Here is a 22,417-nt window from a genome sequence, read left to right on the forward strand (position 1 = left end):
AGAGCTTTGGGGTCTGCTGAGCAAGAGCAAAACCCCCTCCCTAAAACCCGGCCGTCACCCGCGGGATCGCAGCCGCCTCGGCAGCTTCGCCTGTCCCCTGGCCGAAAATCCCGGTCCGGCGTGGACGCGAGGTGCCGTTTAACCACAGCCTGGCGCTTTTATTATTATTATTTTTTTATTATTATTTTCCCCTTTAGTCGGAGAGATTTAATGACCCAGCTGGGGGAGAGAGTCCAGGCCACCTGGCCCCCGGCCAACTATTCCACCATTTAAGCTGGGAGATATTTCGCAGCCCTTAGATAAGGCGGCGGGGCCGGCCTCCCCCGAAATGCCTGAGATAAGCGCGGCCGGACCCCGGGACACCCGGCGGCGCTTCCCCGGGACACGGGGACCTCCCGCGGCCGCCGCTGGAGCCTCCGGGTCGGGTTCTCGGGGCTCCCCGCGGGCTCTGGTGGGGGGGGTGAAGCAGCTCCAAGCGCGGTGCCCGAGCCCTGCTTGTGGCACCCGGTGGCTTGCGGACCCCGTGGCTGGGGATGTTTGCTCGTTGATGCCGAGAAAGCGGCTGCAGAGCTGCCCCTGGAAGGCTGCTGGGGTCGTTATTTTCCCTTTGGGGTCGTTGTTTTCCCTTTGCGGTCGTTATTTTCCCCTTTGCGGTCGTTATTTGCCTTTTTTTTTTTTATCGAAAATGAGAGCAACTGTCCCACCGCTGGGCCGTGAACCTGCTGCAGGACGGGGCTGGTCCCCTGGGGGACGTGGCGTGGTCCCGGCGCGCTTCTAATTTAAAGCCTCAGCTGATTACGTTTAAAACTACCCCAAACCCTTCATTTTTTGTCTTTTGTTTTTTTTTTAAATGAAATGATCCCCCCAGCGGGCACTCGCACGGGACGGGCAGTTCCGTCCCCGCTCAGTGCTCAGGCACGTGGGAGGAAGGAACTCGGTGTCCTTGAGCCATTTGTGCCTTTTTTCCCCCCGATTTCCCACCGGGAACGCTGCTCCTGCCGATATTCCAGCCCTGTCACCTCTCCCTGCACAGAGCGCTCGGGGCCAGGCGCGTGTTCGTGTCCCGGGAGAACCGAAAACACAAAAACACGGAGGTAGCTCGTGTTGGAAAAACAAACAAAAAGCAGCACCAAAACCCCGAATATCGGCGCTGCCCTCGAGCTTCCCAAAATTCAGGGTGCTTGAACCCCAGCCTGGAGCTTCTCCCACAGCGGGCGAGGCGAGGGAAGCCGGCTGCTGCGACAGCTCCCAGCTTTCAGGTGTTTGAGGCTGGAAAATACCTTTTTTTTTTCTCTTTTTTTTTTTTCCTTTTTTTTTTTTCTCCCATCCCTTTGGGTCGTGCTGCCAGCTTCCCCAGCTCGGCGGGGATTCGTGAGCCGTGCCGTCCTTTTTTCCTCCTTCCTCGTCCTCCCGTGTCACCTCTCCGCCCGGGCTTTGCGGGGAGGGTATTCCAGCGTAAATGAGTAACTCCTGACTCAGGCTTTTAGGGGAGAAAACGAAAGCGAGCTCCCGACGGGTTGGCCGCAGCCGGGGGGGGGCCGGAGGAGGGAGCGGAGCCGAGCAGGGACCCCGGGACGCCGCGCCGTAAGGACGGAGAAGGGTTAGGAGGGCGTACGACGAGCCCTGCGTGGCTTCTGGACCCGAAGCTTTTGGGGGTTACGGGTGGGCTGTCCCCCTGTCCCGCCACCGGGGCGATCCGTCCGTCTGCTTCCCCGCCGCGGGCAGAAAACCCGGCGGCGACCCCGCTCCCCAAACCTCAATTCCCCCTTTTTATCACCAAAACGGAAAGCTTTGGAGCCGATCGGCGTGGGGGGAGCGGGGGGGGCGCTCAGGAGGGCGAGTGGCGCTTTCCACTTTTATAGAGCCTGCAGTGATTTATTGTTATTTTTTCCCAATTATCTGCGTCTGATCGGCACGAGTTTTGGGTGAGGAACCCCGATGGCGCTGCCTTTGGGCGTCTCGCCACCGGGGGCTTTTTGCCGCTGCGTGTGCGAAGGAACCCGAGCGGGACGAAGGCGGCGGCGGCGGCGCTGGAGGAGGTGCCCGGCGAGCTGCCCTCGCTGGAGTTGCCTTTTGCTCCCTGAGCCCGTTCGTGGAAATGCTTTTGCAACCGGGCGCCGTGCCCGGCCCACGCCGGGAGCAAACGGCACGCGTGGCGGCGGGGGCAGCGCGGGACCCTCCCTCGCCGCGTCCCCTCGCCTCGCTCTCTTCGCTTGTCGGGGATCTGGAGCACGGAACCCACCGGATCCCTCCCGGAACTGATCCTCAGCTTCGCAGTTCGTGGCTTTTTTTTTTTTTTTTTTTTTTTTTTTTCAAAAAAAATCATCAGGAGGGCGGCGAGAGGGCCGGGTCGGGGACCGGGGCGCGGAGGTGCTTGCGGCGCGCCCTCCGCCTGCGAGCAGCCCATCTGCTGCACCGGATTAAAGCGTTTCGGCCCCAGATGCTTAAAGCTCAAATCACTCTTCCCAAAGATGCCGATGACCCATTTCGGGCACCCGCTGCGCGCGCGGGCACGTGTGAGAAAAGGGACGAGCGGGAGGAAACCCTCGCTGCCGGCAGGCTGGTTCTTGGGTTAACGTGGAAAACGTGGCGGTCCCTGCGTCAGCCTTTCTTCTCGGGGTCGTTTTTAAACGTTTTGTGTTTTTAAAGGGGGTAGTTTTGTTACCTGTTGGCAGGATTACGCCCAGAAGGATGTCGGGTTGGACAGCGCGCAGCCGCCGCCTCGAGGAACGATCCTAAATCGCGACCCCCACCCTCACCCCCGCAGTTTTGTCGTCCCTCTGCTGAACCTCCCCCTCCAGGACGGCCTCTCCTTTTGGGGCAAATCACAGATTAATCGTTAAGTGGAGAGCTTCCAGCTCAGGGCTGTCCGGCAGCCCGCTCCCCTCATGTGAACGGCGTCGCGCGCCGCTCAGAACCCCGGCGGACGGGGAAGGATGAAAGGCTCCCCGGGGCTGCTCCTCGCCCCGTCCTGCCGTCTGGGGGAAGCGAAAGGGGACCGCCGACGCCTTTGTCACGGCTGTGGTTTTCCTTTGGCTTCGGTTAGCCGCGCGGCGCCACGGCCCGGGCCCCTCGGATGCCCGCGGCCCAACCGCTTCCGCAATTCGCGACCGCAGAGGCCGACACGATTCCCACAGCCCGTCCAAAACCCTAAAATTGCCACGGTTTCTCCGCTCGGTGCTTTATGAACCTGCCGAGCACGGGGCGGGGGGGGGGGGACTGAACCAGCGAAGCGACGTGCCGAGCCCGTCCCGCTGCGAACGCGGTGGCTCCGTGCCCCGGAGAGGATGGAGGAGAGCAGCAGCACCCTGAAACAGCACCGTGGGGCCGGGCACCCCTCTGCACCCGATTTCGTGCCCTGTCCTCAAACGGGGAAAAACGGCGAGGGTTGAGGAAAATGAGGGAGCAACAGCGGTGCTCCCCCAGGAGCTGCAGGAAGGCCGCGCGAGCGGCGCCCAGCCCCGGCCAGCCTCCCAGGGAGTAGCTGCATTCCTTAAAATTCAGCGATGAGTAATTATTCAAAATAATTAAGGGTTTGACAGCTGCTCGGCAGCATAGTTTACATTGCACCGGTGCTGCGGTTGTTCCGCCCTTTTACCTGCGAGAGGCTCGCCCCGAGGAGCGACACGCGCTGCGGGTGAATGGTGCTCCTGCAGGAAGCATCGTGCTCGGGGAAGAGCCGGAAAGGGCGGCCGCGCCGAGGGCAGGATCCTAAACCGCCCTAAATCCCCGCGTCTCACCCCAAATCCCCGCGTTTCGCCCCGATTCCTCACCTTCACCCTCCTCGCAGCCTCCAGAACCGTGCGAGCCGGTACCTCGGCTGCTGGGGGCGACCTCGCCGAGGGGTTCGACAAAGGGATCAGGCGTTGGGGTAGGTTTTTGGGAGCGTGCAGCGGCGTTTCGGGTTTGCAGCAGCCTTTGCGTGTTGTGTAACCCAGCCCGAGGAGAACAGAACTGGAAGAACTGCCTCGTCCGGCCACCCCAGCGGGCGCAGGAGAGCCCTGGCTCCCCGGCAGGGCTCCCGGTGTCATCTGCATTAATTCGCCTTTCCTGGAGCTGCAAAACCCTTTTTGCTCTCGTATTGTAAAACAAACGAGGCCAATTGCCGCGTTTTGAGGGCGCTAATTGAGATTGAGGGCGCTAATTGGGATCGAGGGTGCCAATTGGGAGCGCTCCTTCCTCTGAGGAAGACATTGCCGCCGCGGCTCCGAGCGCGCCCGGGGCTCCTCTGTAGGGCTTTAGCCGGATCCTTCTCCTTCTGCCTCTTCCTTTCTAAACTGCTCTGATCCTATTAGACCAAGCCGCGGGTGAGAGAGGTAATCCCGCCGGTGGAAGTGGGATCAGATAGTAAGCCGGTGCTGCACTTGGTCGCTGTCGAAGAGCAAAGCCAAGCCAGGTCGTTTTGCTTCTCTCGCTTCATTTTTGGGGTTAAATCCCAAGAACGGGGCTCGACGGGGCGGTCGCGCGTCCTGGCGCCAGCGGCAGCGTTCGGTGGCGCGGGAGGAATCAGGTCTGCTGGGCGCTGACACTCCTTTCCCTTTCTCCTAGGGGTAAACGTCGGCCACCCGATGCCGGGGATCGGCGAGAACTGAGCCGCTGCCGGCGCGCGCAGTATGGGCCCGAGGGATTTCCTCGCCCCGGCGCCCCACCTGGCCTGAGAGCTGCCACCCCTCCGTCCGCTGAGCGCCGGAGCCGCGAACACTAATCCTCTCGGAAGCGGTGGGCTGGGACAGGATGTGCGGACGATGATGATGGCAAGAAAGCAAGATGTTCGCATTCCCACCTATAACATTAGCGTGGTGGGGTTGTCGGGGACGGAGAAGGAGAAGGGGCAGTGCGGCATTGGGAAATCCTGCCTTTGCAACCGCTTCGTCCGGCCCAGCGCCGACGAGTTTCACCTGGACCACACTTCGGTCCTCAGCACCAGTGACTTTGGGGGAAGGGTCGTCAATAACGACCACTTCCTCTACTGGGGGGAGGTCGTGCGCTCCCTGGAGGACTGCGCCGAGTGTAAAATGCACGTGGTGGAGCAGACGGAGTTTATCGACGACCAGACCTTTCAGCCTCACCGCAGCACGGCCCTGCAGCCCTACATCAAGCGGGCTGCGGCGACCAAGCTGGCGTCGGCTGAAAAGCTCATGTACTTTTGCACTGATCAGCTCGGGCTGGAGCAGGACTTTGAACAAAAACAGATGCCGGACGGAAAGCTGCTGGTCGATGGCTTTCTTCTTTGCATTGACGTTAGCAGGGGTATGAACAGGAACTTTGACGATCAGCTGAAATTCGTTTCGAACCTTTACAATCAGCTCGCGAAAACGAAAAAGCCCATCGTGGTGGTCCTGACGAAGTGTGACGAGGGCGTGGAGCGGTACATTAGGGATGCACATACTTTTGCCTTAAGCAAAAAGAACCTCCAGGTGGTGGAGACGTCGGCCAGATCCAACGTGAACATCGACCTGGCCTTCAACACCTTAGTGCAGCTAGTCGACAAAAGCCGGGGAAAGACAAAAATCATCCCCTACTTCGAAGCTTTGAAACAGCAAAGCCAGCAGATTGCTGCCGCTAAGGACAAGTACGAGTGGCTGGTGAGCCGCATCGTCAAGAACCACAACGAGACGTGGTCGAACGTCAGCCGCAAGATGCAGTCCTCGGCGGAGTACCAGGAGTACGTCTACCTGGAGGGAACGCAGAAGGCCAAGAAGCTCTTCCTACAGCACGTCCACCGCCTCAAGCAGGAGCACATCGAGCGCAGGAGGAAGATCTATCTCGCCAAGCTCCCTCAGGCGTTCGAGGCCCTCATCCCGGACCTGGACGAGATCGATCACCTGAGCTGCGTGAAGGTGGAGAAGCTCTTAGAGGCGAAGCCGGACTTTCTGAAGTGGTTTGTCGTCCTGGAGGAGACCCCCTGGGACGCCACGAGCCACATCGACAACATGGAGAACGAGCGCATCCCTTTCGACCTGATGGAGACCCAGCCTGCCGAGCAGCTTTATGAGGCTCACTTGGAGAAGCTGAGGAATGAGAGGAAAAGAGCGGAGATGAGGAGAGCTTTCAAAGAAAACCTGGAGACTTCCCCTTTCATCACGCCTGGGAAGCCCTGGGAGGAAGCCCGCAGTTTCATCATGAACGAGGATTTCTACATGTGGCTGGAGGAGTCTATCTACATGGATATCTACAGCAAGCACCAAAAACAGATCATCGAGAAGGCCAAGGAGGAGTTTCAGGAGCTGCTCCTGGAGTACTCGGAGCTGTTCTACGAGCTGGAGCTCGACGCCAAACCCAGCAAGGAGAAGATGGGCGTCATCCAGGACGTGCTGGGAGAAGAGCAGCGGTTCAAAGCCTTGCAGAAGCTGCAGGCCGAGCGGGACGCCCTGATCTTGAAGCACATCCATTTTGTCTACCACCCGACGAAGGAGACGTGCCCGAGCTGCCCGGATTGCATCGACTCCAAGATCGAGCACCTGGTCAGCTCCTGCTTCATCAGGCCGTCCGAGCGCAACCAGAAGAACTTGCTCTCGGACGCCAACATCGACAGGATTAACCTGGTGATCCTGGGCAAGGACGGGCTGGCGCGTGAGCTGGCCAACGAGATCCGGGCGCTGTGCACCAACGACGACAAGTACGTGATCGAGGGCAAGATGTACGAGCTGTCCCTGCGGCCGATCGAGGGCAACGTCCGGCTGCCCGTCAACGCCTTCCAGACACCCACCTTCCAGCCCCACGGCTGCCTCTGCCTCTACAACTCCAAGGAGTCGCTCTCCTACGTCGTGGAAAGCATCGAGAAGAGCAGGGAGTTGACCATCGGCCGGAGGGAGAATCACTTGGCCCACCTTCCCCTGACCCTGATGCTGGTCAACAAGAGAGGGGACACGAGCGGCGAGACGCTCCACAGCCTGGTCCAGCAGGGCCAGCAGATCGCGAGCAAGCTGCAGTGCGTCTTCCTCGACCCCGCGTCCGCGGGCATCGCCTACGGCCGTAACATCAACGAGAAGCAGATCAGCCAGGTTCTGAAGGGGCTGCTGGACTCGAAGCGCAACCTCAACCTCGTCAGCTCCACGTCCAGCATCAAGGACCTGGCGGATGTGGACCTGCGGATCGTCATGTGCTTGATGTGCGGCGATCCCTTCGACGCCGACGACCTCCTCGCGCCCATCCTGCAGTCGCAGACGTACCGGCCCTCGCCGTGCGGCAGCAGCAGCTCCATCCTCCTCGAGCTGGCCGTCGGGCCGCACAGGCGGCGCCTGGAGCTCTCGCTGCTTTCCTACCACTCGTCGTTCAGCGTCAGGAAAAGCCGCCTCGTCCACGGGTACATCGTGTTCTACGCGGCGAAGCGCAAGGCGTCCTTGGCCATGCTCCGTGCCTTCCTGTGCGAGGTGCAGGACATCATCCCCGTGCAGCTCGTGGCGCTCACGGACGGCGCCGTCGACATCCTGGACAATGACCTGAGCAGGGAGCAGCTCACCGAGGGCGAGGAGATCGCCCAGGAGATCGACGGCAAGTTCACCGCCATACCCTGCAGCCAGCCGCAGCACAAGCTCGAGATCTTCCACTCGTTTTTCAAGGACGTGGTGGAGAAAAAAAACATCATCGAAGCCACCCACATGTACGACAACGTGGCCGAGGCGTGCAGCACGACGGAGGAGGTGTTCAACTCGCCTCGGGCGGGCTCGCCGCTCTGCAACTCCAACCTGCAGGACTCGGAGGAGGACATCGAGCCCCCGACCTACAGCCCCTTCAGGGAGGACACGGCTGTGCCCGCCCTGCCCAAAGACCACTCGAAGCTCTCCATGGAGCTGGAGGGGAACGACAGCTTGTCTTTCATCTCCGTCATGAGCACTTTTGAAAGCAAGCTGAACAACAAAGTACCTCCTCCGGTGAAACCAAAGCCCCCCGTGCATTTTGACATCACGAAGGGGGATCTGTCGTATTTGGAGCAGGGGCATCGGGACGGGCAGAGGAAGTCCGTGTCTTCCAGTAGCTGGCTGCCCACAGATGGCTTCGATCCCTCCGACTACGCCGAGCCGATGGACGCCGTGGTCAAGCCGAGGAACGAGGAGGAGAACATCTACTCCGTGCCCCACGACAGCACGCAGGGCAAGATCATCACCATCCGCAACATCAACAAGACCCAGTCGAACGGCAGCGGCAACGGCTCAGACAGCGAGATGGACACGAGCTCGCTGGAGCGGGGCCGCAAGGTGTCGGCCGTTAGCAAGCCCGTGCTGTATCGGACGCGCTGCACGAGGCTCGGCCGCTTTGCCAGCTACCGGACCAGCTTCAGCGTGGGCAGCGATGACGAGCTGGGGCCGATTCGGAAGAAGGAGGAAGACCAGAGCTCCCAAGGGTATAAGGGCGACAACGCCGTTATCCCCTACGAGTCGGCGGACGGGGAGGATCCCCGGCGGAGGAACATCCTGCGCAGCTTGAGGAGGACGACGAAGGTAAGGGGTGCTTCTTGCCCATGGGTCGCGAGCGAGGGCGGAAACCTCGCCGCCGTGCTGGTCTACGAGCTGAGGGCAGGATCGCTTTTTTCTGCTGGTTTTATTGGGCGGGAGCTCAGCTGCTGCTGGTGTGGGCTGCGAGAAGCTGCAGTCGTAGAATCCTAGAATATCCTGAGGTGGAAGGGACCCACAAGGATCGCTGAGTCCAACTCCTGGCACCACACAGGTGTACCCAAAAATTCAGAGCATGTAACTAAGGGCACAGGCCAAACAATTCTTAAACTTCGACAGGCTCAGTGCCGAGACTACATCTCTGGGGGAGCCTGTTCCATTTTAAAAATAAATAAATAAATGCTATTTTTCCTCTAAGAGTAACAACTGCTGGATTTAGAAGCAGTTGGCTGAATTATCACTTGAGTTCCACAGCCGAAGCTAAAGGCATTATCTTTGGAGTCAATGAAGTCTGCAGCCCTTAACGTTTTCGGTCACACCCAGACTGACCCCATCTCCGCCGTGCGCTTCCGAGAGGGTTCGCCCCGTGCTCGGAAGTTACGAGTGTCCCCTCTAACAAGTTTCAGGCTACAATTAGCTGCCGCTCGGCTGTGCCAAAACGTGCCCGTGTCTGCCTTGTAAAGCGTAGTGGGGTCAGCGTTACCTGCGTGGCATCGCAGAGCGAGGCAGGGCACGGGCGAGCCGCCTCCTGCCCTACGCTCAGAGCACGGGCAAATTATTGCAGCCTCTTCTCCAGCCGCCTTGTGCTGCCTTGGCTCTCCAAACCCAGATGCCGACCCCCCTCTGCAGAGGCTGGCAGGCGTTGACAGCGGCGATGCTGGGGGACAGGGCAGCCCCCGGACTCCTCGCTCGAGGCTCACGGCTCGGAGCAGCGCCAGCACCCGCGGGCGTCTCAGCAGAGCCGGAGCTCGGCCACGCGGTCCGCGGAAATCAAACCGTAAAGGAAGCCAGAGCCCAGGCTGTTGGGATGAGCCGCCTGTATTTCCATCTGCAGCACTCCTGGACGTCTTTTAAAAAGCAATTAAGAAGCGGTCGTGGCAGATAGTAAATGATCTGGCGGTGGCACGTGCCTGCTCTGCTCAGGGATCCTCTGGTGACAGCGTAACTCCAGCTCGATGTGACATAATTACGCTGCTGTCCGTAAGCCTTCCAGCTAAGGCTTTTTCTCCCTTTTTCAGACAGAAACCTCTCCGTCCCGGAGAGGGAAACCCGGTGCTGCTTGGCTCTCCGGCAGGGAAGCCTAAAATCTCCGTCCCACCAGCGCTGCCAGCTGGGCTTCTCCGCTGGGGGCAACCTCGGGCATAACCAGGGTTTGTGGGTGGTTTTTACAGGGGATTTAGAGGTTCTTTGGGGCTTTTTAAGCCATTTTGGTCCTGGTGCTCACCCCCCGGGTGAAGGTGACCCCGACACCGTCAGCTGGAGCTGTCCTTTATGGGCTCCGTTGGCAGCGGGGTGGAAAACACGAGGTTTATCTCCGCGGCTCCTTATCAGCCCCGGCACGTTTGGCCAGCCCGACCCAGGCGTTTCGTGACTCTGCAGAAAAACAGGGAATTTCGGGGGGAACGGGAGGCGCAGCCCAAAACACAGGACAGGAGCGACCCCCAGGGCGGCTTTTTGCTGGAAAAATGCCCAGTTTCAGGTCCCAGCTGCCAGCACCAGTTTAAAGCTGCACATTTGAAGCTTTTCAGCCCAAACTCCCCCTTTTTAACTCCCGTTCCCATGAAGAAAATATTTGCATCAATGGCAGAGGCAAAGCCGGAGGAGGAACCGAGCTAAATATCTCCTTTCTGGGGGGTTCCGAAGGCAAAATGCCCCAAATTTGGGTATTTTTGGGAGTCCGGAGCTCCAGAAAAAGCAAAACCCCGTGCTCGGCCGCCTGGACCCAGCAGAGGGAGCAGCGGGAGCTGCCGGCGGAGCCCGCTGCAAAAGCAATTAAGGAAATTAAAAGGCATTATTAATTTCCATTGGAAACGAAGGGCGAGCAGCTCTTAAATTGTCACCAAACAGGAAAAAGCAAAGGAGCAAAGGAGCTTCCGAAGGCGCTGCCGTGCCCGGGTTTGGGGGCCCCTGAATGCCCCCCCGAGCAGTAATTTGGGTTTTATTCCACCCCCTGCTGTTTTGGTGACTCTGAAAATTTCATATTTTTTGGTTTTTGACTTGGGCAGCCTGCACAGCGCCGTCCAGGGCAGGGGCAGAAATGCTTTTTTTTTGCAGCAAACACTGGCATTTTGGCTAAAACAGACAAAATCTGTGAGAAACGAGAGCGGCGGTGGCAGCGCTTGAACCCCGTACCCCTAACAAGGCGCTTCAAACCTCCCCAAAATCCCTCCGTTTTGCCACAAATACCCCGTGTAAGATTCGCTGGCGGGAGACGCGGCTGTGCCCACAGCAAATTGCACCTAAATCCGCGGAATTTGGCACAAAAGCCCAATTTAGGCGGATATTTGAGGTCCTTGGGCCTTCCAGAGCCATCGGTGCCCTCCGCGGGGCTGGGGAGCGGATGCTGCAGCTGACAGCAGTTCCCCCCAGTCTGTTTTTTTTTTAGTTTTCTTCTTCCCTCGATGACTCACTTGATAATTAACTTAATCAGCGGGCAGATTTCCTCTTTCCTTTCCCCCCCCTCTCCTTCGGGTCCGATGCGCCGCGGGACGCGCTGCGCACGCCGGGGGCAAGGCGGCCTCGAGGCTTGAAAGGTTTGGCGACAACGAGGCCGTGCTCAGCGTTTTACCCAATTTACCCCGTGGTTTAACCAATTCTCGGGGTTTGGTGGCGTTTCCTTGTGGCTGGCCGCCAGCACACTGCCGTTTGGCCACCGTTCACTCCTCTGAGCGGAAAAGTCCCTCGCTCTGGCCGTGTCCTGCAGGAAACCCAAACCCCGCGGGGCTTGGTGGCACCAGGGGTGCTTTCGTCTTCAGCTCGCTGGCAGGACAAAGTGCAAAAAACAACCCACCAAACAGCCAAAATAGGAGATTTTTTAATCACAAATGCGCACCTGGTGGTGGTGATTTCTTCCCGAATCCCAGCTTTCGTTTTCCACCCTAAAACACCACGGCGCGGCCCTTCCCTGGCACCTGAAGCTCTGCAGGAACAAGTCCCCGAAATGATCATTTTTTTATAAATCTCTTTCTAACAAATCCTTGCCGTTTTGGTTAAAATCCTTACCGTGGTGGCCGGTACTGCTGCGCTTGGGCTGAAACAACGCCAGGGTTTCTTTTGGGTCACAACGGTAGCAATTTGAGATCGGTCTGAGGATGCATTCCCTACGCCGTCCCAGCATGTTGAACCAGCTTTCCATCCCCCTTTTTCCCCAGTTTCTCCCCTTTTCTGGTGATTCCCTTCTACGCCTCTCCCAGCAAATGCCCAAAGGGGTTTTCTAGCAAAAGACCGTGGCAAAACACGTATTTATAGGAAAACAGCATTTATTTCCCACCGAAGACAAACCCCAGGAGGTGCAGCATTAGGTGTGGGTGAGCACCACTCCAAAGGATGAGATTTTCAGCAAAAATATGCCCCATTGCCCTTGGGGGGGCAGCTCCGAGCTGGTTTGGGGAGGAAAACCCCAAAACATCGCCGCGGTTGGACCTGGGCGTTAATTCCCTGAAAGCTGATGGCAAATTTTGGAAAGGTCCCTGCAGGTTTGTTTGTGTTCCCCACGTGTCCTTTTACCGTTCTGCCACCTGTTTTGGGGAAAAATGAGGGATACTACTACTTGAGTAGTTAGTAACAGCAACCCACTCAAAGAAACGTCGTTTTCATTGTGTAACAGTAATTCCCTTGGAGAGGTCATAGCAAGGATTTGCCGTGATAATTAGCAGTGCTTAATTGAAGGTGCAATCCCGGCTCTCTCCACAGGACACTTTCTCTCTCCTCGCGGAGCTGCACGGGGCCGCGGCAGCAGATTTCTCATTTCTCGGGCCCGGCTTTGCTGCTTGTGAATAAACGGGAGGGTTTTTTTTTTTGGTGTTGACCCTAACCCCAGCTCCGCTCTCTCCTGCAGAAACCAAAGCCCAAGCCTCGGCCGTCCATCACGAAGGCGATGTGGGAAAGCAACTACTTCGGGGTGCCTCTGAGCAGCGTGGTAACTCCGGAGAAACCCATCCCCATCTTCATCGAGAGGTGCATCGAGTACATCGAGGCCACAGGTAGGAGCCTCCTGCGGCGCCTCCGCCGGGCTCTCAGCGGAAGGTTTTGTGCTCTGCAGCACGTCAGTGGCCTTTGGAAAGCTTTCTCCTGCCTTAAGGCTCAGGGTTTTGGGTTTTTTTTGGAGAGATCTTACCCTCAGGAAGCAGGACGGGTGGCACGTCGTTCTCCTGCGTTTAGCAGGTGACTTCAGAGCTTGAAATATATTACATTTTCTACATATATTAAAAAAATCACCCAATTAAACGTCGTGGATGAGGGGGGGGGCTTCCGTTCCTTTTTTTTTTTGGAAAAAAACAGAACCTTTGCCCCTTTTCCCTTTGAGCATTTGGCTGGCGGCACACGATTTTCGGCAGTATTTGGTTGTTTTCAGAATTAAGGATTTTTCATTTGGTGGCAGAGGACAAGTGCGCAGCAGAAAGAACGGGCTTTTGAACCACATCCGTTTGGTTTCCACATCAGCTCTCCCCGTGTTCCTGCTAGACACGGGTGAGCAAGCTGGCAGGCGTACTTTCACCAGCAGCACTTGGTTTTTTGCCATTAACACCGGAATTACCGATGTTAAAAACCTGCCGAAAAGGTTTTTGGCACGCGCATCCGAAGCGTCCCCCTCCAAACCCTCTCCAGCTTCTGCATTTCTTTCTCTGTAATTCGTCAGCTGAGGGTGGAAGGCTCTGCTCTGCCTCTTTCCTCCTCCTCTGGTGGAAATTCAGCGCTGGCTGTAAAAGCTGAGCCCCGGCACATCCCGACGTTGGCCGATGTTCCCGAATCCCCGTGCTGGGGGGCTCCTCTTGCCGGCGGCACGCGGTGAAACGCCGAGCGCTGGAACCGCGCGGAGGAAAGCTCGGTGCCGGGCAGCCAGTGTAAAAACAGGATCTGAGAGGATAAACACGGAAGAGGATTGCAGGAAATAATCGAGTCGGCTTTTAAACAGCGGCGCTGCCCCATTGCTCTTGCCAGCGGCGGTGGCGGCGAATTTGCAGCGTGCTCTGGGAGCCGGCGCTGGGGCTGCCGCAGACCCAAAGCAGCAGAGAAAGTGCCCCAAAAGCCCCCGACCTCGCGTCGGGGATGCCCTGCCAAGGGGTTTTTATCCATCAGCAGCCAATCTGCAAGCAAAGGGGCTGCCAGGGCCGGTCTTGGGGTGAAAGATGGAGATTTTGGCTCGCTTGGCCGACACCGAGCTTATTTTGAATTCCAGCAAGACAAACGGTGGCAGCTGCTGCTGGGGTTTTTCAGCACGACCAAACACTGAGCCTTTTGTGTCCAGCCCGGGGTTCGACGGTCCTCGAGGCTGGTCCATTAACCTCGTTTTCCTTCCCCAAGGAGGCAAATTGCTTTCTACGACAATGAGGGCGTCCGCTCCGTCTTTTTAGCAATCAGAAGCTTTGAAGCGGTGCGGCGCAGGAGCTGTACCTTGCATAAAGCCCCTGCACCCCAGCACCTGCGGTGCCCCTGGGCATCTGCCACAATCTCTTGCACGTTTCCCAAGGTGATATTCGCCACGTCCCCTGCTCGGGTTATGCTTTTGGCTTCAATTCCACTGCCAATGGGTTCAGGGAGGGCCCGCGGGCTGCAGGCGTCGGTGCAACCCCAGGCAAATCTTGTGCTTGCTGCAAAAGAGCGGCTGTCGGGGGTGAAATTAATGCACGGGTAAAAGGTGCGCGGAAACGGGTGCTGGAAGCCAGCTGGGACGTGATGGAGGAGGGGAAAGCCGGCAGGGTTTGTGCTGGGGCTGCCCCCAGAACGCGAGCTGGGACGTTTTCTCCCCAAAGTTGCCTGTTTCCACTTGTTCGTGTGCTGATTTTGGCTCTTTTTGCTCTCCAGGGCTGAGCACCGAAGGCATCTATCGCGTGAGCGGCAACAAGTCCGAGATGGAGAGCTTGCAGCGGCAGTTTGACCAGGGTAACGTCCGTGCCCTAAACCAGGGATCTGGATGTGGTGGGGCTGGCTCTGTGCAGTAAAAACAGATGAAAACCCATTTTATCATGCGTGGACCGCAGCCATATTAAACCACGGTGATTTTTACAACCCAGACAAACCTGACGGGTCCGACCCGGCGGTGCTTCTTTACCCTGGTGTTTGCAGCGCTGGGTTAGGTTCCAATAACCAGGTCTGGGCACCAGGAGTTTCCATAGACCACGTTTTTTCTGGGTCTTGCTTCCCAGAAGCATGGTTTTACCATTTTCCCTGTGTGCTCTCCTTCAGCACCCAGTGGCTCAGCCGTTGGGGATCAGAAGAGGTTCATTATTTATTAAATGAACCAAACCGGTGGAAATTGGAGCTGTCCTGCGGTCAGGGCAGGCTGCAGGGCTGGGGTCAGTTCCTCCATGGAGGAAGTTCAGGGCTTTAAGCGACGTAAAGCGACAAAATTCCATCTCGGGGAATTCCTCGAATAAAACCAGCGTCCCCCCGGATCGCGCTGTTCACCCTAAACCCCCTCCGTGCTTCGGGTCCCTCTCCACTCTTGGGGTGTAACCGTGCAGCCCCTTTCCTTGCAGATCACAGCCTGGACCTGGCAGAGAAGGATTTCACCGTGAACACTGTGGCCGGGGCCATGAAGAGTTTCTTCTCGGAGCTGCCCGACCCCCTGGTCCCGTACAACATGCAGATCGAGCTGGTGGAGGCCCACAGTGAGTAGCACCGGGGCTGGACCCTACTGTTCATCCTTCCAGCACGGCAGGACCCCAGATTCCTCCTGAGCACCATCGGAGGAATGTTTTGTGCCCCAAAACGTGCTGGTGCTTGGCCCTCAATGCCTCTCGCTGCCATCACGTTCCCAGCACCGTCTGCCCAGGATTTTTATAAAACCTGGCAGAAAAAAACCCCAAACCACGAGGCACGGCCGGCGGTGGCGCGGGGGAAACGCGCTGAGCATCTGCGTGGTGGCGGAGGAGCCTTCGGGGTGGCTGCGCCACGCCGCCCAGCGACGTCATTTTGATTTTAATTACTGCCTTTTGGCATGATAATTACTTTATCAGCGTACCTCATGGCGCTAATGAATGGTTCATTAGTGTCGCTTGTTACTATGGAGTGTTTCTAATGCCTGCTGGTGCTTTTTGAGCCAAATCCCCTCATTCAGAAGGGGTCTCGGGGGGCGAGCAGAGCTCGGGCAGCCCCCGCTGGCTGCCACCTCCGCGCCCTTCCCCGTTTTCCCTCCCTGCATCCGGCCCCTCTATCTCGGCAGAAATCAACGACCGGGAGCAGAAGCTCCACGCGCTGAAGGAGGTGCTGAGGAAGTTTCCCAAGGAGAACTACGAGGTCTTCAAATACGTCATCGGGCACTTGAACAAGTACGTACCGGGGTTCCGAGGCGCGGGGGGCTCGCTGCGGTGCCGAGCCGGGCCGGCGGTGGGAACGTCCCCGCGACGGTCTCGTTCCCCTCTCGCAGGGTCAGCCACAACCACCGGGTGAACCTGATGACGAGCGAGAACCTCTCCATCTGCTTCTGGCCCACGCTGATGAGACCCGACTTCAGCACCATGGACGCCCTGACGGCCACCCGCACCTACCAGACAATCATCGAACTCTTCATCCAGCAGTGCCCCTTCTTTTTCTACAACCGGCCCATCCTCGACACCCCCAGTGCCGCCCCCGGCTCTCCATCCGCCGCCCCCACCGGCGCCCCCTTCCTCCCCGCCGCGCCGGGCACGGCCCAGCCTTCGCCCCCCCAGACCCCTCCGCCGTCGCCGCAGTCGCCCGTCCAGCCTCTCCTCCCGGCCCCGCTCCACGCGGAGCAGCACTCGCTGTGAGCCGGAGAGAGAGATGGAGGGAGAGGGGGGGGGAAGAAAACTTAAAAAAAAAAAAAAAGAAAAAAAAAAAACAACAAAAAATCTCTCGGTCTGGTCTCAGGCGCCGCGTGGAGCCGGGCGGCGGGCGCTGGGCTTGTGCTCGCCCTCTCCTGACCCGCCGCAGACTTGGGAGCGCGCCGGGGCGCCCAGACTGGCCCTGGGAGGATTTTTCCCACCTTTCGTTGCAGTCAGGGGGCGAGGAGAGGGTGGGGGCTGAGCCCCGGCTTTGGGCTCGGCTGCGGACGTGAGCGGAAAGCCGCCGGGGCTCAGCGCCGCTAAGCCCCTCGCGTCCCGTGGGCTGCGGCTGCGGCGCAAACAATGGGGCCCGAAGCACGGCCAGCGCGGCCTGGGGCTCAGCTGGCATTGTCTGGTGCAGCCCGAGGCTCTCCTGATGTGGTCCAGCGTGGTCCAAAACCCATCCAGCGTGGTCCAGCGTGGTCAAGCACCTATCCAGTGTGGTCCAGCACAGTCCGGGGCTCATCCTACGTGGCCCAGGGTTCATCTGATGTGGCTCGGTGTTCATCCAACGTGGTCCAGCACAGCCCAGGGTTCATCTGATGTGGTCCAGCGCTCATCGTACGTGGTCCAGCACAGTCCAGGGTTCATCTGATGTGGTCTAGCATCCATCCAACGTGGTCCAGCACAGTCCGTGGCTCATCCTCCGTGGCCCAGAACTCATCTGGTATGGTTCAGCGCTCATCCTACATGGTCCAGCACAGTCCGGGGTTCATCTGGTGTGGTCCAGCGCTCATTCAGCGTGGTCCAGCACAGCCCAGGGTTCATCTGCCATGGCCCGACGCTCATCCAAAGTGGTCCAGCACAGCCCGAGGCTCCTCCACCACATCCAAGGCTCCTCCAGCGTGATGCAGTGTGGTCCAAGGCTCACCCAGTGCGGTCTGACGTGGCCCAAGGCTCACCCGATGTGGTCCAGTGCGGCCCGCGCTCTCCCGCTGTGGTTCAGCACAACCCAAGGCTTGTCCAACGTGGCCTGGGCCTCATCCTGTGTGGTCCTGCGAGGCCCGAGGCTTGTCCGACACGGCTCAAGTTGGGCCAGTGCAGCCCCAAACCAACCGAGGCTCACACAAGATGGCCCAAAGCTCCCGTGAGGTGGCCCCAAAACTCACGTGAGGTGGCCCAAGGCTCATCCAGCATGGCCCAAACCATCTCAAGGCTCATCCAGCATGGCCCAAAGCTCGTCCAACATGGCCCAAGGCCCAGCCAACGTGGCCCAAACCACCTCAAGGCTCATCCAATGTGGCCCAAACCACCTCAAGGCTCATCCAACGTGGCCCAAGGCCCATCCAACGTGGCCCAAGACCCAGCCAACGTGGCCCAAACCACCTCGAGGCTCATCCAACGTGGCCCAAGACTCATCCAACGTGGCCCAAACAATCCCAAGGCTCATCGAGCACAGCCCAAGCCATTACCCAGCGCATTCGGAACCACCCCAAGGCTCACACGAGGTGGCCCAGCGCTCCCCCAACACAACCTGAACCATCCCAAGGCTCACGCCAGGTGGCCCGAGGCTCACCCAACGCATTCCAAACCATTCCAGGGCTCGCCCACCCTGGCCCGACGCATCCCAGGACCCATCCTGCGCCCCGAGGCCCCTCCAGCAGCACCCAACCCTTGTCCGACCTCCCCGGGACCGACCCTAAATCGGGGCCGTTTCCCTCAAATCGCACCGCAAGCGAGCACCGGAGCAGGAAAACCTTCGAGGGCGCCCGGCCGCCCGCTCGGCGCTGCCTTTTTGCCGGGAACGCCACATTTCTCCCCATTTCCAGGAATTCTGGCATTAAGCACTTACCGGAGGGGAGCTGGGGGGACCCCAACCCGTTTTGTCTGGATTTGTGTTTTTTTTTTGTTGTTGTTTGTTTATTTTTTCCCCATTTTTTTTTCTTTTCCTCCAGAAACGCCGGTGCTGATTTTTAAGGGGAGGCTGGGTGGGTTTCGTTTTGGGGAAGGAAACCCGGAATTTGGCTGCCGTGACCGCGGCGAGGATGCCCGAGCCTTCCCCTGCCACCGCCGTCGGCCTCCCCCAGTCCGGGGGCGGCTTTAAACTGGATTTTCATGGTACCACTGGGAGAGCACAGGGAAGGCTCCTCCCGCCCCTCCCGGGTCTCTTCGCACTTTAACGCCGCCGTTTCCCCAGGATTTCCCTCGTTTTCCCCCCAGGATTTCCCTCGCCGCTCGCAGGAACGCCCCCGATGCCCCCCCAGTGAGGAAAACAGCCGGACCCCCCCTTCCCCCCCCCCCCAAAAAAAAAAAACAGAACAAGTGGGGAGGCGCGGGCGGCTTCGTTACGGACCGCAAAAACCCTCAAAAGGGCTTTTTTCCCCCACACACACCCCTGATTCTCCAGATTTTATATTCTCATGCTTTAAAACAAAAGTGTTGGTGTAAATAGCGGCCGCTGGGTTTTTGTTTTTTGTTTTGTTTTGTTTTGTTTTGTTTTCTGATTATTTTTTTTTCTTTTTAAAAACTGGCAAAACACAAACGAAGCAAAACCCCAAGTCTCACCCAAGGGAGGTCTTGCGTCAGGGCCGGGCGGACGGAGGTGGCATTTTTTTTCCTGTTAAAAAGTGGGATTTTGGTGCCTTTTTGCTCAGCTGGAGGGGGCAGGGGGCGGGGGGGGGGGGGGGGGGTCAAATTTGTCACTTTTCAGTGCTGACAAACAGCTGGAAAAAAGGCAAAAATAGGCAAAATAAAAAAAAAAAACACACAACAAAACAACTCGGAGCCCCCGGAGCCAAGTCCTCGGGCACTTCGGGAGCCGTCTCCACGCGGCTTTGCTGCTGCTGCTCCCCTTTCCCTCCCCACGCCCCAAAATGGGGCAAAACACTGCGTTTTTAACCATTTCCGCCCCTTCCCCGCTGTCCCCCGGGAGAGCTTCGGCCCCGGGGCTGGATCCTGCTCCCTCCTCATCCCCTGCGCCCGCTGCCGCCCTCACCCCGCGGCCCGGCCCAGGTTTGGGGCAGAACGCCCAGTTTTGGGGATTTTTTATTTTATTTTTATTTTTTTTTGTCCCGCTCCCTGTGTAATAGGTTTTCCTGTTAGGCTGAAATCCCCTTTTTTTTTTGTAACCCCCCCCCCCCCCCCCACGATAGGAACGTTGTATTTGAAATGTAGCTTTGAAGCAAGACGTAAGTTATTGTTTAAATAAAAACTTCCTTTTTTTTTTTTTCCTCCGGTGTACATTAAAAAAAAAAAAAAATCAGGACAAAAAAAAAAATCCACCCTCGGAATAAAAAAAAAAATTCTTCAATCACTACGGGAATAAATTTCTCCAAAAAAGTTGGATTTTGGGCCACCCCTGGCTTATTTTTTTCGTCCTTTTTGGGTGTTTTCCACTGGCGAATGAGCCAGGAGCCGCTCCTGCAGGGCCGTTCCCCAAACCGCGGGGTTTCGCAGGAAAAAAAGCGCCGGCTGCGTGTAAAGAGAAAAACGTAACGGTTCTTTCTTTGTATTTTAGGGCCTAACAAACTCCATCCCGTAGTTCTTGGTGATAGACTTTGCCTTTTATGCTTCTTTTAAGGACGTTTTTAACAATTTGTGGTATTTTCCAGGGCCGATGCGATTAGTGCATGAAAATGTTTAACGCTCGGGGCCAGTCGAGCCCTTTTACTGCTGAATTTAAAGAGAAAAGAACAAAAAAAAAAAATCAAAAAAAAAACCCAAGACATGGTGTATTTGCTGCGGCGTTCTCGTGCGGGGCGGTGGGCATGGCAAACTGGGACCAGTTCCCCGCCGGGCTTCACAAACTGGGAACCAGCAGCAAGCTGGGAGCTGAAGCAGTCGGTGGGTGCTTCCAATTTCCGCTGGGAAATTTGGGGCTGGGGGGGGGTTTTGAGCTTTTTCGGGGCCGGCAAAACCCTGGGAGCCCCCAAATGGCACCTGGTGGGGCCTCCCCGGCTCGGCTTTGCCCCACGGCACGCCCCAAATCGGGCTTTTATGGGCAAAAATTGTACAAAATCCAGCCGAGGCACCGGTGGGAGCAGCCGTGGCCCCGGCTGCTGTCGGCTTTTCCAGTTTTTCCCCCAATTTTTAACCCAACTGAGGCAAAATCGGGCAAATTGGTGCAGGGAGGGAAGCGGCGGCCGCCAGCGGGGTTTTCCCTCCCGCCGCAGGAAAATCCCATCCCGAGCCCCACAGTGCCTCCGCTTCAACCCCCCCCCAACCCACCCCCCCCCATGAGCAAATTGGGCCAAAACGGGGCTTTTTCACCAATTTTATTGCCCAGCCCAGCCCAGCAGGGTCAGGGCTGCAAAGAATTGAGTCCAAAAACGCCCGTTTCCAGTACGGCGCCCGACCCGCGTGCGAGTAAACCTCGGCGCGCCGCGACACCGGGGGCTTCCCCCCCCCCGCCTTTTTTTTTTTTTTTCTTCATTTTTTTCCCTTTTTTTTTTAACACAAAACCCAACAGCGGAGCCACGCAGACGCGGGTTTTTTTTGGGGAGCGGGAGCTGCTTTGGGTGGATCCCACTTAAACCCCACACTTCTTGCAGCGGGGACGAGGGGCTGCGGGGGCACAACGTCCCCCCCCACCCCCCCCCACCCCAGGCGAGGAAATAAATCCAAAGCAGCCAAAACGGGGCGTTTTGGCACCAAACCAGGCCCCAGCGCGGCGTGGGAGCGGGGTGAGGCAAGCAATCCCAACCCGGGGGGGGGGGGTTTAATCCATGCGGGTTTGGGGGGGGGAAATATTTCAGGGCTTCTGTGACATTTCGGGATTCGCGTGACATTTCGGGGCTTATGCGACATTTCGGGCTTTATGCGACGTTTCACCATTCCCGGCGGTTTTTTGCATCGTTTTTGGCAGCGCTCTCCTCCCGCGGGGCTCCCCCGTTACTTCTCGGGGGGCCGTCGGTGCTCGGGGGGGGGCTCCTCGGGGACGATCTCGACCTCGAGGCGCCCGACGTAGAGGGAGAGGGCGCAGAGCCACAGCAGGGCGAGCAGCGCGGCGGCGGCGGCGTTGGCGGCGGCCGTGGGGGCCGGCAGCATCATGGGGCGCCGCAGCAGCACCAGGTTCAGCAGGTACGAGCCCGCCCCGTAGGACACGCACAGGCCCCCCAGGATGAAAAACCCTAAAAACGGGACCGGGGGGGGGGGGGGGGAATAATTGGGTTAGAGCGACGCGTGCCCGGGGGGAGAGGAGGGGGGTGGAGACGAAGGAAATGGCCCAAACGTCCCCAAAATGGGTAAGGTGAGGGTTGGGGGTGGGGGGTTATGGGGTGATGCCCCCGCAAGCGGGATTTGGGGAGGTTTGGGAAGGGTTGGGGGAAGATTTGGGGGGTTTGGGGGGATTTGGGGGGGTTTGGGGAGGTTTGGGGGGGTTTGGGGGAGGTTTGGGGGGATTTGGGGAGGTTTGGGGGGTTTGGGGGAGATTTGGGGGGTTTGGGGGAGATTTGGGGGTTTTGGGGAGGTTTGGGGGTGGGGTGATGCTGCGAGGGGGATTGGGCATGGGGGGGGTGGGGCCTTTAGGGGGGTGACCGTCGGGGGATGTCCCAAGGGGCGGGTGGTGGCCTTTAGGGGGTGACCCCTGGAGGGGGGTGGTGACCCTTGGGGGTGTCTTTTGGGGGGGTGACCCTTGGGGGGGGGGATGACCCTTTCTGGGGGGAAACCCCTGGGGGAACTTTTAGGGCGGTGACCCCTGGGGGGGGGGGAATACCCCAGGGGGTGGTGACCCCTGGGGGCAGGTGGCCTTTAGCAGGTGGTGGCCCTTGGGGGGGTCCTTTGGGGGGTGACCCCCGGGGGGGCTCCCGGGGGTGCTGTCCCTGGGGGAGGGTCCCTCGGGGGTCTCGGTGCCCCCCCCCCCCCCGCGCCCACCGTAGGCGGCGTCCGCGCCCGGTGTCGCTCTGCACGTAGGAGACGACGCCGATGCCGGTGGCCAGGAGCCCGTTGCGGAACCAGGACAGGAGACCTGAGGGGGGGGGGGGTGGGGGGGGGGGCAGGGGGTGGGTCCCCATGAGCCCTGTGCCGTGCCCCTCCCCCTCACCACGCCCCCACACGAGCCCCGCCCATCTCCCTAGCCCCGCC

General features: G+C 58.7%; 2 protein-coding genes across 2 annotated transcripts; one reads left to right on the top strand and one right to left on the bottom strand.

Moving 5' to 3' along the window:
- The first annotated feature begins 4,546 nt into the window (after nt 1-4,546).
- On the top strand, nt 4,547-16,451 carry ARHGAP35 (Rho GTPase activating protein 35). Its single transcript, XM_035572529.2, has 6 exons — nt 4,547-8,441; nt 12,451-12,595; nt 14,418-14,495; nt 15,092-15,223; nt 15,778-15,883; nt 15,982-16,451. The coding sequence occupies exons 1-6, from the start codon at nt 4,746-4,748 to the stop codon at nt 16,340-16,342; spliced, it is 4,518 nt and encodes a 1,505-aa protein (XP_035428422.1). The 5' UTR covers nt 4,547-4,745; the 3' UTR covers nt 16,343-16,451.
- Nucleotides 16,452-20,597: 4,146 nt separating this feature from the next.
- TMEM160 (transmembrane protein 160) lies at nt 20,598-22,301 on the bottom strand (the record flags this gene model as incomplete). The annotated part of the gene is given in 3 exon segments (XM_035572530.2): nt 20,598-21,465; nt 22,208-22,220; nt 22,222-22,301. Coding segments are annotated over 3 exon segments (332 nt in total), but the record flags the coding sequence as incomplete, so codon positions are not given.
- Between the last annotated feature and the right edge of the window lie 116 nt (nt 22,302-22,417).

Source organism: Cygnus atratus, unplaced genomic scaffold, assembly GCF_013377495.2.
Source record: "Cygnus atratus isolate AKBS03 ecotype Queensland, Australia unplaced genomic scaffold, CAtr_DNAZoo_HiC_assembly HiC_scaffold_180, whole genome shotgun sequence".
NCBI classification, from domain to species: domain Eukaryota; kingdom Metazoa; phylum Chordata; class Aves; order Anseriformes; family Anatidae; genus Cygnus; species Cygnus atratus.

Bases quoted from the DNA above. Each gene is read 5' to 3' on its own strand.
- ARHGAP35 (XM_035572529.2), top strand. From the start codon at position 4,746: ATGATGATGGCAAGAAAGCAAGATGTTCGCATTCCCACCTATAACATT. The intron at 8,442-12,450 runs GTAAGGGGTGCT...TCTCTCCTGCAG, and splicing joins GCTTGAGGAGGACGACGAAG to AAACCAAAGCCCAAGCCTCG. The intron at 12,596-14,417 runs GTAGGAGCCTCC...TTTGCTCTCCAG, and splicing joins CGAGTACATCGAGGCCACAG to GGCTGAGCACCGAAGGCATC.